Below are 13,246 nucleotides of genomic sequence, written 5' to 3'. Positions count from 1 at the left end.
GTGAGTACAGAGACCAGATCCCCAGTGTGAGTACAGAGACCAGATCCTCAGTGTGAGACCAGATCCCCAGTGTGAGTACTGAGACCAGATCCTCAGTGTGAGTACAGAGACCAGATCCTCAGTGTGAGACCAGAGACCAGATCCTCAGTGATCTGTACTCTGACTGTGGCTGACTTACTGACACTGCAGTCTTTTTACAGTATTACTGTGGTATTGAAGTAGTACCCTCACTGCATTGTTACAGTGATACTGGCAGGGTTCTAAATTAACACCCGCCAACCCGCCAAATGCGGGTTAAAATTCATATTGGCGGGTGTAAATAAAAACTTACTGGCCAATTTGGCCGGTAATGCATTAGGCAATCATGTCAGTCAGAGCCGCTCTACAGTTCTTGGTCATTTGTCCCCCTGACAGTCCGTCCTACATTTCCCATGAACACTGTCGTAATACTACGTGATGACGTACAAGACGCCCATTGGCTGTGCGCAGGCACACTACAGTCTGTAGTGCAACCGGCGTGAGAAACCACGGAAACGCAAACACAAAGAAGAAGGAGAAGAATGAACGGCGGCGTATAAACTGTAAAAAAGGAGACTGAGCTCGCTAAAAGTAAAAAGTAAAGTTAAACTAAATGCTGCGGTGGTTGGGACAGACGTCTGGGGGGAGAAGAGGAAGGAGGCAGGGGATGAGAATGTCGACAAAGCGTGTGAAACGAAGAAAAGAAAGTTTAACGCTAAATGGCTGACAGGGCGTGAATGGCTGGTGTTTGATCACGAAAATGCCGTCATGTTTTGTAAGGATTGCCGCCTGTACACGAAAGAAAAAAACAAGACGAATAATTTTGTGGTGGGGACTAATAATTTTAAAGTGGAGGCAGTAAAGGACCATGAGAGCCCGAAGTCATCAGGAGAGCCGAAGGAGTCTGCAGTACTGACTGCTGCACTGTTTGTGTTTTCTAGTTGTACAAACATAATTCAATTTATTACCAATGCAATTTTTTGCAAGTGTTTAAGTCATGGCTGTTACTTATATATATTTCTTATTAAAGAAGGAAAGTAGAAACACTTTAAGTTGAAAGGAAAAATACATTTTATTAGGAATGTAATGATACTAAATACTTACTGGAAAAATGTCTTTTATAAAATAATAAATCTGGCAGCATATTTTGTTTGTATAAATTAAATGTTTGCACTTTCTGTGTATATTTTGTTTCATGTGTTGTACTTTCTGTGCATTTTTCATGCCAACAATGTAAATAAAATGATCAAATGCATTCAGTGGCACTCATAATCTCTTATTTTCACCGGGAAAAAATTTGGCTAGTGGAAATTCTGATTGGCTGGTAACTTTAGAAGGTCACCAGCCACATTGGCTGGTGATCAAAAAAGTTAATTTAGAACCCTGGATACTGGACCTGCACGTGTCCATCCAGTTCATGTCTCAGTGTATTTCTGTCTTCACTGTTTACTGTTTACTGCTTCCTGCACTTCTGCTAACGCTCCAAACTGCAGTACCTGCTTTCACCACCAGATGTCAGACTGATTCTACTTTAATGTCTGGATACTCCTCTGTGTGTGTGTGTGTGTGTGTGTGTGTGTGCATGCAGGTGAACGGTGTGGATCTCAGGTATGCGACACATGAACAGGCAGCAGCAGCTCTGAAGAACGCCGGACAGACCGTTACCATAGTAGCACAGTACAGACCTGAAGGTGAACACACACACACACACACACACACACACACACACATCACACACACACACACACACACACACACACACACACACACACACACACACACACACACACACACACACACACACCAGGCCGCACAGAGAGACTGAACAGAAAATATTTTATTGATCATCAGAATCTGAAAGAAGTTTTATTTTGAAAAACAGGTGCATCCTGTGCACACATGTGAAACTGCTTGTCTTGGTCACATGATACGGTAGTAAAAAAGTAAGCCCACAAGCAAAAATGAATAAAAAACAAACGTCTTTGGAGAGCTTCTTCAGAAAGGGGGAAAGGCCAAATGGTGAAACAGACGAAGAAGAGCTTACGACGTCCAAGAAAAATCTATCTATCTGTCTGTCTGTCTGTCTGTCTGTCTATCTGTCTATCTATGTAAGAGACATCAGCAGTCCTCCTTAAAATACGGGTGGCCCAAAAAGGTTGGGACTGCTACAAACCAAAAACAAGTACTCAGGTCAAAGTACTGTTACTTTGTTACATGACATCACGTTTATTGAGCTGAAGCTTTACTTGATCTTCAACCAAAGACTTTAGGGCAGAATCACACCTGACAGGTGTTACTTGGTTCCAGCAAATAAAGTGTTTGTTTGTGTGTGTGTGTGTGTGTGTGTGTGTGTGTGTGTGTGTGTGTGTGTGTGTGTGTGTGTGTGTGCGCAGAGTACAGTCGTTTTGAAGCAAAAATCCATGACCTGAGGGAGCAGATGATGAACAGCTCGTCTGGAAGTCTGAGAGCCAACCGCAGCTTCTACATCAGGTAAACTGTGTCAGTGCACCTGTAGGCACCACACCTGGGCAGGTGGCTCACCTGAAGTACTGACGTGGTGGACTGTGGGTGGTTTCAGGGCCTTGTTTGACTACGATAAGCAGTGGGACTGTGGCGTCCTATCACAAGCTCTGGACTTTAACTTTGGGGAGGTTCTTCATGTGATGGACAGCGCAGATGACGAGTGGTGGCAGGCCAGACGAGTGAACCAGCAGGGCGAGCTGGAGGAGCTGGGATACATCCCATCCAAACACAGGTTCATTTGATACACACAGATACTGTAATACTACTGTAGTATTCTCAGCTGCTCGCTTAATACACTCCTGGTGTGTGAGCTAACTGTGTGTACTGTGTGTTTCAGGGTGGAGAGAAAGGAGTGGGCACGCATGAAGACCAAAGGTGGAAACAACAAAGGAATCAGTGAATGACAACATGTTTGTATGTGTTCTGTCTCAAACGGTTGGTTTCCCTCTCACAGGTCGAGAAGGATTCGTTCACAGCTACGAGCTCATCACTCAGATTGAAGGTCAGTGCCACCTCAACCTTTGACCTCAGTAGAAACCAATTTTATTCTCATAATAGTTAAAGCAATGACACAATATATCTCTTACACATCAGTGTCGTTCATGAGACGCAAACAACCACAAAGAGACACAAACAACCACAAAAAGACACAAAACAACCACAAAGAGACACAAACAACCACAAAGAGACACGAAACGACCACAAAGAGACGCGAAACGACCACAAAGAGACACAAACAACCACAAAGAGACACAAAACAACCACAAAAAGACACAAAACGACCACAAAGAAACACAAAATGACTGCAAAGAGACACAAAACGACCACAAAGAGATGCAAAACGACCACAAAGAGACACAAACGACCACAAAGAAACGCAAAATGACTGCAAAGACACACAAACGACCACAGAGACATGAACGGTCGGTTCATGTCTCTTGCTCATCACTGATTCGCTGTGGATCCTCCAGGTGACTGTGTTTGTTAATACTCAGCAGGTATCAATAAAGTTTCCTCTCTGTCCGTCTGCAGTGGACTACGCTCGTCCCGTCATCATCTTGGGGCCGACCAAAGACCGAATAAATGACGACCTGCTGTCCGAGTTCCCGGACAAGTTCGGCTCCTGCGTCCCTCGTAAGTGTCGCGCTGCAGAGATGGAAGCAAACAGGAAGTGGCTGCTGTAACTCGCTCTGTCCCCGCAGACACGACGCGTCCTCAGAGGGACTACGAGGCCGATGGGCGGGACTACCACTTTGTGTCGTCACGGGAACAGATGGAGCGGGACATCCAGTCCCATCGCTTCATCGAGGCGGGCCAGTACAACAACCACCTGTACGGGACGTCGGTGCAGAGTGTGAGACAGGTGGCCGAGCAGGTGAGACGCACAGGGTTTGCGTGTTGTCATGGTTACCAAGGTCCATGATTCCAGGCCATTTACGTGTGTGTGTGTGTGTGTGTGTGTGTGTGTGTGTGTGTGTGTGTGTATTCACCAGGGGAAACACTGCATCCTGGACGTGTCAGCCAACGCAGTGAGGAGGCTGCAGGCCGCTCAGCTGCACCCGATCGCCATCTTCATCCGACCGCGATCCCTGGAGAACATCCTGTAAGTCACTGAGGTCACCAGTGAGGTCACCAGTGAGGTCATCACTGAGGTCACCAGTGAGGTCACCAGTGAGGTCACCACTGAGGTCATCACTGAGGTCATCACTGAGGTCACCACTGAGGTCACCACTGAGGTCACATTAGAGCAGATGTAGACCAGTTAATTGCGAGGTCTTATTTAGGACATTTTTAGTATCAGGATAAATATAGAAGTTTGTCTGTGTGTGTGTGTGTGTGTCTGTGTGTGTGTGTGTGTGTGTGTGTGTGTGTGTGTGTGTGTATGTGTGTGTATGTGTGTGCGTGTGTGTGCACAGGGATCTGAACAAGCGTCTGTCGGAGGACCAGGCGAGGAAAGCTCTGGATCGAGCCCTCAAACTGGAACAAGACTTCCTCGAGTGTTTCACAGGTAAAGACACTGATTGGAGGAAACTGTGGAGGTTCATTAAGTCTGATGGTAACTGTGTGTGTGTGTGTGTGTGTGTGTGTGTGTGTGTGTGTGTTTGTGAGTGTGTGTGTGTGCGCGCGCGTGTGTGTGTGTGTGTTTGTGTATATGTGTGTGTGTGTGTGTGAGTGTGTGTGTGTGCGCGCGTGTGTGTGTGCGCGCGTGTGTGTGTGTGTGTGTTTGTGTATATGTGTGTGTGTGTGTGTGTATTTGTCTGTGTGTGTGTGTGTGTGTGTTTGTGTGTGTGTGTGTGTGTTTTTGTGTGTGTGTGTGTGTGTGTGTGTGTGTTTTTGTGTGTGTGTGTGTGTATTTGTGTGTATATGTGTGTATTTGTGTGTGTGTGTGTGTGTGTGTGTGTGTGTGTGTGTGCAGCCATCGTGCAGGGCGACAGCTTCGAGGAGGTGTACCACCTGGTCAAAGCCGTCATCGAGGAGCAGAGTGGTCCATACATCTGGGTTCCTGCCTGCGACAGACTCTGATTGGCCGTGTGCAACCACGGACACAGTCTCCATGGAAACCCCCAACAGTCCCCACCTCCTCCTGCTCCGACCTGACGGAGAGCAGTTTGTCTTTTTGTTTAGTTTCTACGATGGTTGGACGGACGTAGACGTGGACCGAAACAGAGACAGAAGATTCATTTATTGATTATGTGTCGATTCAATAATCCTGTAGTTCACTATTTATATTATCCTATTTATTTATTGATTATCTATTTATTTATTCATTATTTATGTGAAAATGGTGTGTGTGTGTGTGTGTGTGTGTGTGTGTGTGTGTGTGTGCATGTGTGTGTTTGTGTCTGTGTGTGTGTGTGTGTGTGTGTGTGTAGTGTACATAAAGACTTGTGTGACTGTAAATAAAACGATGGGGCTCAAACACACAGTCTATTCAGGGCTTAAAGTATCAAACACTGGACTACAACACCCACAGTCCTCCTCCTGTGGACTACAACACCCACAGTCCTCCTCATGTGGACTACAACACCCACAGTCCTCCTCATGTGGACTACAACACCCACAGTCCTCCTCCTGTGGACTACAACACCCACAGTCCTCCTCCTGTGGACTACAGCACCCTCCTGTTGCGGCGGACTGTCGGTGAGTTTTTTGCGATCACTGTTTCTCTCGAGGTGAAACAGAAACTGAACTCTTCCATTTTTCAGCAAAAGGCTGAGGACTACATTACCCACAGTTCCCAGCTCCAATGAAGGATCACACTGCCTCCAATCAGGCTCATTGGAGATGAACTGCGCCCGCCCTGGAAGTGGGCGAGGTCAGGCGGCGGCGGCAGGACGGGAAGCTGCAGTCAAGTCGGCGGTCAAGCCGTCACAGACTTTACAGGAAGTGGCAGAGACCTTTACTTCCTGTTGGGTCCACCTGCAGGCGGCCCACCTGATGGCTGTGGCGTACCTGTGCCTTGATAACTTTGATTATTACCATCATCAACCTTCGCTGCACGACGTGAGGCCAGCAGTCCACAGCCAATCAGCTCATTGATCAGGCTCAGCCAGGCGGGGCTTGATCATCGGCATCAGCGGCGGCCGATTCCTCGCTCATCTCCAACGAGCCTCAATCTACGACACAGAAGGACTACATTACCCACAAGTCCCATCTTCTAACCACAAGCCCGGCCTGGGGGTCTGTGCTACCCAGAGTCCTGCTGGATTCTGGACTACAGTACCCATGATTCATGGCGCTGAACAGGACCAGAGAGGACGTCAGCTGGGGGCGGAGCTAAAGCCTCAGACTCACACCACTTACCTGGACGATGTGGGGGAGGGGCACAGTCACCTTTGGCCACACCCCCTCACATGTCCCAGAGTGCTTTGGGAGATGCACAACATGTTTCCTGGAGGAAGGAAATGCTGCCTTTCACCTGTGACATCATCTGTGACAGTGGCGGTGTGTCACCATGGCAACGGGGACTGATGGTGGATCCAACATGGCCGCTGCTGCCCCCAAACTGGTTCCTGATGGTTCCAGTGGGTTTTTGAGACTGAATATCAGGGTCATGTGAATAATGATTACAATGAAAATAATCAGAATTATTGATGATGTAATATCATCTCTCACACACACACACACACACACACACACACACAGAGGGGTCACCTGAGGTCGTCCTTTCTTTCTGAGCACTGACAGACGTTCCACTTTGTAAAAGCTATAAATCAGACGTGAATATGTATGGTGGCTCAGAGGAGGCGCGGCGTCGCAGCTCGTTGTACAAAGAAAGAATTAGTTCTACATGAAATTATTGAAATATTGAAATAAATTCCTTATAAAAGCTGAACCTGAGTCGTCTTGATGTCAGTGTGCCTGGATGGAGGAGAAGGAGGAGGAGGAGGAGGAGGAGGAGGAGGAGGAAGGCCTTCAGTCCAGACCGGCGTCCACAGCAGCGCTGGAGGTGAACGTTCTTCCAGAACGTGGTTTTGTCTGTGGGGAACAGAAGAACACGTTCTGCCAAACCTCCAAACTGCTTTGACTGAAGCTCCAGTGGAAACACGTTTCAGCTCGTTTCTGACTCTGAGAACACGAGACCTTCCAGTTTAACCTCAAACAGCTGATCACATCTGTGCCAAAGTGAAACTCTGCGATCAAAACCAACAGTCCTTTGTCAAAATGACTCTGACAACAGGATACACACCTCCATCGTACGAACACGCTCTCAGATCAGAGCCACACTGTGTACTTTCTATAAAACACTGCAGTTTTCATCTTCACTGGTTTATTCATCCAGTGAAGCTCAGTGAAACTGTTTGTGACACAGTTTCTGTTTTTCTCCAACAAATGAAAGTGCTGCAATAGAATTACTGTAAGGTTACAAATGACATCGGCTCAGTACTGTGCATCACAGTACTATACAGTGCAGTACAGTACATGCAGTACAGTACAGTACAGTACATGCAGTACAGAGAACAGGAAAGAAAAACAAGCCTTACTCGAATGACGCTCACTGGATTTGTTGAGTACTTCCTGTCTGCAGGTGTTTGTTCAGCTGCTGTTTGCTCTGACAGTTTCTGCGATGGTGAGTTCCTGCTGTTGGCTGAACAGACTTTGTGTCCACCAACCAGAAGGTCTTCAGCATTCTGTAGGACAATGAAACCACCAATTCTGATTGTTTGGTTCTTTTTCACAGTACTGTATATACTGTACTCTACTGTACTTTACTGTATATACCACACACAGTACTGAAACTTCTCAATATAATCACTGCATGTTTCACAGGACTTTATTTACAGTACTGCACCGTATACAGTTCACAGTACTGTAACATCTCAATGGTGCAGTATTACGTACTATACTGTACTGTGTGTTTCACAGAACGACCACTTCTTGTTGCTAAAGGAGCGTTAGCCAGCTGTTGCTGAGCTGAAGCCTATTTGTGGCTGATTAGTGTTCAGTTTTCTAAGTAAGTATTTTAAGGTGTGTGTCTGAGTATTTCCAATTACCCACTGTGTTTTTTCCAGTTTTCCACTGGTAACCCTTTTGACAAGAAAATGAAAATGCATATTTCAAAAAAACAGCAAACTATTCCTTTAAATAAAGTTTGTAGAAATTCAAAAAACAGCACCGTAACTGCTTTAAACAAGACAGAATACATAAAAACGGTGTCACTCGTCTACTTGTTACTGTATTCCCACCTGACATGAATGCAGCAGAAGTGATCCTACAGGGCTGTAACCATGGTGACACATTTATGAATGAAGTGTCTGTATGAAGTAGTGTGTGGTGTGCAGGAGCAGGTGTGTGACAGGAGTGAGACTAAAGTGAAAGCAGCACTTTGTTCAGGGTCTGGTTCCACTTGTGCTCAAGCAGAACGAGTAACCCACAGTGATGGGCTCAGGGAGAGACTCAGGAGGACGGTGGACAACTGAAAAAACACTTTTTATTAACAAGCAGTGCTCCGTGCTAACAGTGCGCCGAGCCGGTCAGGAACAAAAACTCCTTTTCTTTCACAGGCAAGACGGGGCTGGGCTGAGGGCTCGCCAACAGGACGGGATTCTGACGGGGAGAGCAGAGAGTCCAAATCAGCATAGGCACGAAATCACAAAGAGTAACTGGTAGAATACCAGTTAGACCAGCAGACGATTCCACGAATACTGGAGAACTGTGCCGGACTTATACGCAGGCAGGTGAAGTAGTTGAGTGATGACTGATGACTTGCAGGTGTGGCGGAGGCAGGGCCGGCTCAGGTCGCCGGCAGGTGAGCCCATACACAAATCTAGACGAACAGGGGAGACAGGACAAGACCAGAAGAGGGCGGGGAACACAGAAAAACAGGGCGAGGAGGAAGACAGGCACGACCTAACAACACTGTGCTGAAGGTAAAGTAACAGAAACTTCAAGTTCTGTTACTTTGGTCTGAGCATGTCCGTAGTGTTCAAGCAGAAACTGTGACGCTGCAGTAACTTAACGTCGCAGCCTGTCTGTGGAGCGTTAACTCGCTGCAGCCAGTTACTAAATTTATAGCACATCATAACTGAATTTGTTTTCATAGCACGTCAGAGCAGAGAGGAACATTTTCACCGTGTTCAACGAGGTTTGATTGATTTGGAACCTTTGGACACGCTGCTCTTTGTTTTCACTGTTTGAACATGTTGTAGTTTATAATGAGAGAAACTCACTTTACATGAAATGAGACGTTCGTGGTTCATTGATCGTCTTTAATGTTTCTTTTTAATTAGATTTGATAAACGGTGACTGAATGTAGTTCCTCTGTTTCTGCTGAAGCTCAAACATCTTGTTGCTCCTGACGTTAAAAGTGCAGTTTAACCTTCAGAAACTGGTTAAATTCACGTCGAACTGAGAGAACGATGAGCTGCAGAATCGAGCTCACAGTGTTTTATGATTCAGAAACGTCTTTCAGACAGAAAAATCGAGCTTCAGAGACGTGAAATGATCAGAGTTGAAGTGAACGATGGAGCTTCTGATGAAGGTTCATGTGATCACATCCTGTTTATGAACGTCTGATCAATAAATCCAGAGTCTCACAGAGTTTTCTGAAGGTTTATTGAGGTTTGAAAATGTTTCACTTCAGTAAAAATATATAAATCCAACAATCAGAAACCTACAAGCCCCAAATCGTTCAAAGCAGAGGATTATATTTGATTCCATGAGCAGAGTTATCGAGTCAGTTAGTGGCTGAAAAATATTGATTCCACACAGTAAAGCAGGACAAGAAGAAGAAGCAGAGTCCAGATCCAGAGTCCAGACTAAACCTGATCCAGGACTGTCAGAGTAAATAGCACAGAGGGACCTTTACTGTCCTCAGACGGTTCAAACATGTTGAAGCAGAGCACAGGACAGTGACAGGACAGTCCTGGATCAGGCTTTAGACCAGCTGAGCATCAGAGCACAGATCATCAGAGGATCAGGACTTCAGCCGCTCCAGCAGGTGGCAGCACTCAAAGTCTGCTGAGCTGAAAACACATGAAGCAGGTTCAAGCAGCAGCTGTTTTCTCTTCCATCTGACCAACAGCCACAGAACCAGGTCCAGGACCAGGTCCAGGATCAGTTAGAGGGAACCAGAATCCTTCCTGGGTGAAAGAAGACATGAGGACAGGGTCACCGACAAATACAGATCCCACATCGTTTGAACTGGTCTAAACTGGTCTGACATCGGACCAGGCTTCTGGTCTCAATGTCTGGACAACAATCTACTCTGAAACTGGTCCAAACACTGAAACTGGTTCACAAGCTGGTGAAAACCAGACCAAAGTCTGGAACTGTCCAAAACTGATCTACAGCGGTTCTAAAAACTGGTCTAAAATTGATCTAAACTGGTTTGACAGTGATCAAATCTTTATCTGATCCAGACTGGTCCAAACTGGTCTTGGACTGTGTTCACTGGTCTGACCTCGGGCCTTCCTCTTGTAGTAGATGAATCCAGCCAGAGATAAGATCAGACCCAGGATCAGTCCTGAGGCTCCGATGGCGATCTTGTTCCTCTCTGACTCAGGCATGGACGGGTCTGAGGACAGACAGGTAGAGAGGCAGACAGGTGAGCAGACAGGTAGAGAGGCAGACAGGTGAGCAGACAGGTAGAGAGGCAGACAGGTGAGCAGACAGGTAGACAGACGGGTGAACAGGTGAGCAGACAGACAGATAGACAGGTGAGTAGACAGACAGGTGAACAGGTGAGCAGACAGACAGGTAGACAGGTGTGCAGACAGACAGGTAGACAGGTGAGCAGACAGACAGGTAGACAGGTGAGCAGACAGACAGGTGAACAGGTGTCCAGACAGACAGGTAGACAGGTGTGCAGACAGACAGGTAGACAGGTGAGCAGACAGACAGGTAGACAGGTGAGCAGACAGACAGGTGAACAGGTGTCCAGACAGACAGGTGAACAGGTGAGCAGACAGACAGGTAGACAGGTGTGCAGACAGACAGGTAGACAGGTGAGCAGACAGACAGGTGAGCAGACAGACAGGTGAACAGGTGAGCAGACAGACAGGTGAGCAGACAGACAGGTGAACAGGTGAGCAGACAGACAGGTATTTACCCCAGTCAGTAACCAGAGGTTCTCTCAGGCTGGCGTGCTCCACCACACAGGAGATCTTCTCTCCAGACCTGCTTCAACACAAACCAACACATCAGAGTTCCTGTCACACTACTGAGAAACTGGACCTGGACCCTACTGGACCTGGACCTGGACCTGGACCCACCTGGGCGTGTACTCCAGGTGAGAGTGGATCTGGTAGAACCAATCAGCGTCCGCCAGCTCGTCAGTGGAGGTGACATCAGAGGTGACTTTGTGTCCGTCTCTGAGCCAGCTCACTCTGATCTGTTTGGGGTAGAAGCCGAAGACGCTGCAGACCAACATGGCCGGATGTTTACCAGCAGGGGGCGTCACAGAGTGCAAAACGACGTAGGGCTCAACTGGAACACAGACAGTCTTATTGTCATGATGTCATAATTAATAATTCATTATCATTTTTTCTGTTTCTTATTGTCAAATTTCATTTTCAGACTCAAAGCAACACTGAATGTATTCTGCTAACAAGAACTGTGTGTGTGTGTGTGTGTGTGTGTGTGCATGTGTGTGTGTGTGTGTGTGTGTGCATGTGTGTGTGTGTGTGTGTGTGTGTGCATGTGTGTGTGTGTGTGTGTGTGTGTGTGTGTGTGTGTGTGTGTGCATGTGTGTGTGTGTGTGTGTGTGTGTGTGTGTGTGTGTGTGTGTGTGTGTGTGTGTGTGTGTTGCCTGCACGGTCAGGTTCCCCTGTGGCGACTGGACGAATGTGTAAAGTGTGATTGAACTGAACCTTTAACACGTCGTCAGACTGACTGAAGATCTGTTTCCTCCAAAATGAAAGAAACTGACAATAACCAAGTAAAAGTGAAAGAATTTCTCTCCAAACACAAACGATGAAACCAAAAACTGCTTTTCATGAATCTGAAACAAAACTCTGTGATACGTTCATCAATAACAGGATGATGTTACTGATGAATGTTACAGAGCACAAACTCACCTGACTTAGTCAGAACATTCTGGTACCAGTTCCCAATGTTGTGTTGGCAGAACCTCTCCTTCTCAGCTCTCATCGTGCTCAGTATTGAAGGATCTTTGTTGAAGCGCTCTGCGTTCTTCATACCATAGTCAGTGTATCCGACATACTCCCCCACACTGCTGCTGAACCTGATGTACTCCAGCTTGTTGTAATAGTAAGAGTAGATGTACTCGATGTCCTTCAGATCAGTGGAGTTAAACAGACAGCGGGCCGTCGCAAATTCCTCAAATCCATCTGAAAAAACACAGAATCAGTTTGTGAATCACAGAGTTCATGTTTGACCCTCAGTGTGCAGAGTATTGATGAGTGATCAGTGTATTGATCAGAGTATTGATGAGTGATCAGTGTATTGATCAGAGTATTGATTAGTGATCAGTGTATTGATCAGTGATCAGTGTATTGATCAGAGTATTGATGAGTGATCAGTGTATTGATGAGTGATCAGTGTATTGATGAGTGTATTGATGAGTGATGAGTGTATTGATGAGTGTATTGATCGTACCTGCTGTGTAGAGGCTGATGAAGAGGAGGCAGAGGCTGAGGAAGGATGAAGCCATGATCTTCTGTTCACGTCTCAAACACTGACACAGTCTGACTGAGAGCTGCTCTAAAAAGCAGAGGACATGGTCACATGACCGGATCATCACCTGTTACCAGGCAGACGACTCAGCAGAGAGTCTGCTGCTGGAGCAGCTCTGTAGTTTGATGAACTTCAGTCGTTACATAAATAGATTCATGATCACTGAGTGTTTGACTGGACTGAAAACCTGAAGAATCTCGTCTTCATGCTTTTTGAAAGTTTTCACCGTCGCTGTTAGTCAAATCATCACTGATGGGAAGTCAGTGTGCTGGTTTGTTTGTACCTTCTGAGTAACACAGAGGTTATATTGAACATATTCAGAGGTGATATACAATAATAACTCAGTGGATAATGTTCGTGGCGATGGTGTGGTGGTGATTGGCGGTTGGAGGGAACAGGAAGTGAACAGCAGCCTCCAGAGTTCAAAGTCTCATTTGTTGTTGATCCTTCCATCCACTCTGATCTCCTCCGTCTGTGGACCCTCACTGTGTTTCCACTGCATGGTGGCATGAAGGTGGGATTCTTAGCTGATCATCATCATCATCATCATCATCATCATCATCATCAT

The 13,246-nt window shown here is 46.5% G+C and overlaps 2 protein-coding genes across 8 annotated transcripts in view; one reads left to right on the top strand and one right to left on the bottom strand.

The window, feature by feature from the left end:
- dlg4b (discs, large homolog 4b (Drosophila)) overlaps positions 1 to 6,877 on the top strand; it is a 28,760-nt gene extending 21,883 nt beyond the window's left edge. For 4 of the 7 annotated variants that reach the window (XM_076725342.1, XM_076725343.1, XM_076725344.1 and 1 more), the window contains 10 exons: positions 1,607 to 1,709; positions 2,412 to 2,508; positions 2,597 to 2,773; positions 2,879 to 2,916; positions 2,996 to 3,043; positions 3,574 to 3,675; positions 3,744 to 3,916; positions 4,035 to 4,144; positions 4,458 to 4,549; positions 4,958 to 6,877. In XM_076725342.1, coding sequence (XP_076581457.1) covers positions 1,607 to 1,709; positions 2,412 to 2,508; positions 2,597 to 2,773; positions 2,879 to 2,916; positions 2,996 to 3,043; positions 3,574 to 3,675; positions 3,744 to 3,916; positions 4,035 to 4,144; positions 4,458 to 4,549; positions 4,958 to 5,064 — 1,047 coding nt within the window. In that variant the 3' untranslated portion in view covers positions 5,065 to 6,877. The other 3 variants (XM_076725341.1, XM_076725345.1, XR_013076655.1) reach the window with 2 other exon arrangements.
- A 2,703-nt stretch (positions 6,878 to 9,580) lies between these two features.
- Positions 9,581 to 12,777, bottom strand: LOC143317283 (H-2 class II histocompatibility antigen, E-S beta chain-like). The gene is made up of 6 exons (XM_076725359.1): positions 12,601 to 12,777; positions 12,060 to 12,332; positions 11,256 to 11,469; positions 11,093 to 11,160; positions 10,445 to 10,558; positions 9,581 to 10,124 (listed from the first exon to the last, which is right to left on the bottom strand). The coding sequence occupies exons 1-6, from the start codon at positions 12,740 to 12,742 to the stop codon at positions 10,099 to 10,101; spliced, it is 837 nt and encodes a 278-aa protein (XP_076581474.1). The 5' UTR covers positions 12,743 to 12,777; the 3' UTR covers positions 9,581 to 10,098.
- Positions 12,778 to 13,246: the final 469 nt, after the last annotated feature.

Source organism: Chaetodon auriga, chromosome 24, assembly GCF_051107435.1.
Source record: "Chaetodon auriga isolate fChaAug3 chromosome 24, fChaAug3.hap1, whole genome shotgun sequence".
NCBI lineage: Eukaryota > Metazoa > Chordata > Actinopteri > Chaetodontiformes > Chaetodontidae > Chaetodon > Chaetodon auriga.
The sequence above is the reverse complement of the archived record's forward strand: the minus strand, read 5'-3'. Positions and strand labels throughout refer to the sequence as shown.

Excerpts from the sequence above, each read along its gene's own strand:
- LOC143317283 (XM_076725359.1), bottom strand. The coding sequence starts at position 12,742 with ATGATCCGGTCATGTGACCATGTCCTCTGCTTTTTAGAGCAGCTCTCA. Across the intron at positions 11,161-11,255 it reads CACCTGGAGTACACGCCCAG|GTCTGGAGAGAAGATCTCCT; the intron begins GTGGGTCCAGGT and ends GTGTTGAAGCAG. Across the intron at positions 10,125-10,444 it reads CTACAAGAGGAAGGCCCGAG|GAAGGATTCTGGTTCCCTCT; the intron begins GTCAGACCAGTG and ends TCTTTCACCCAG.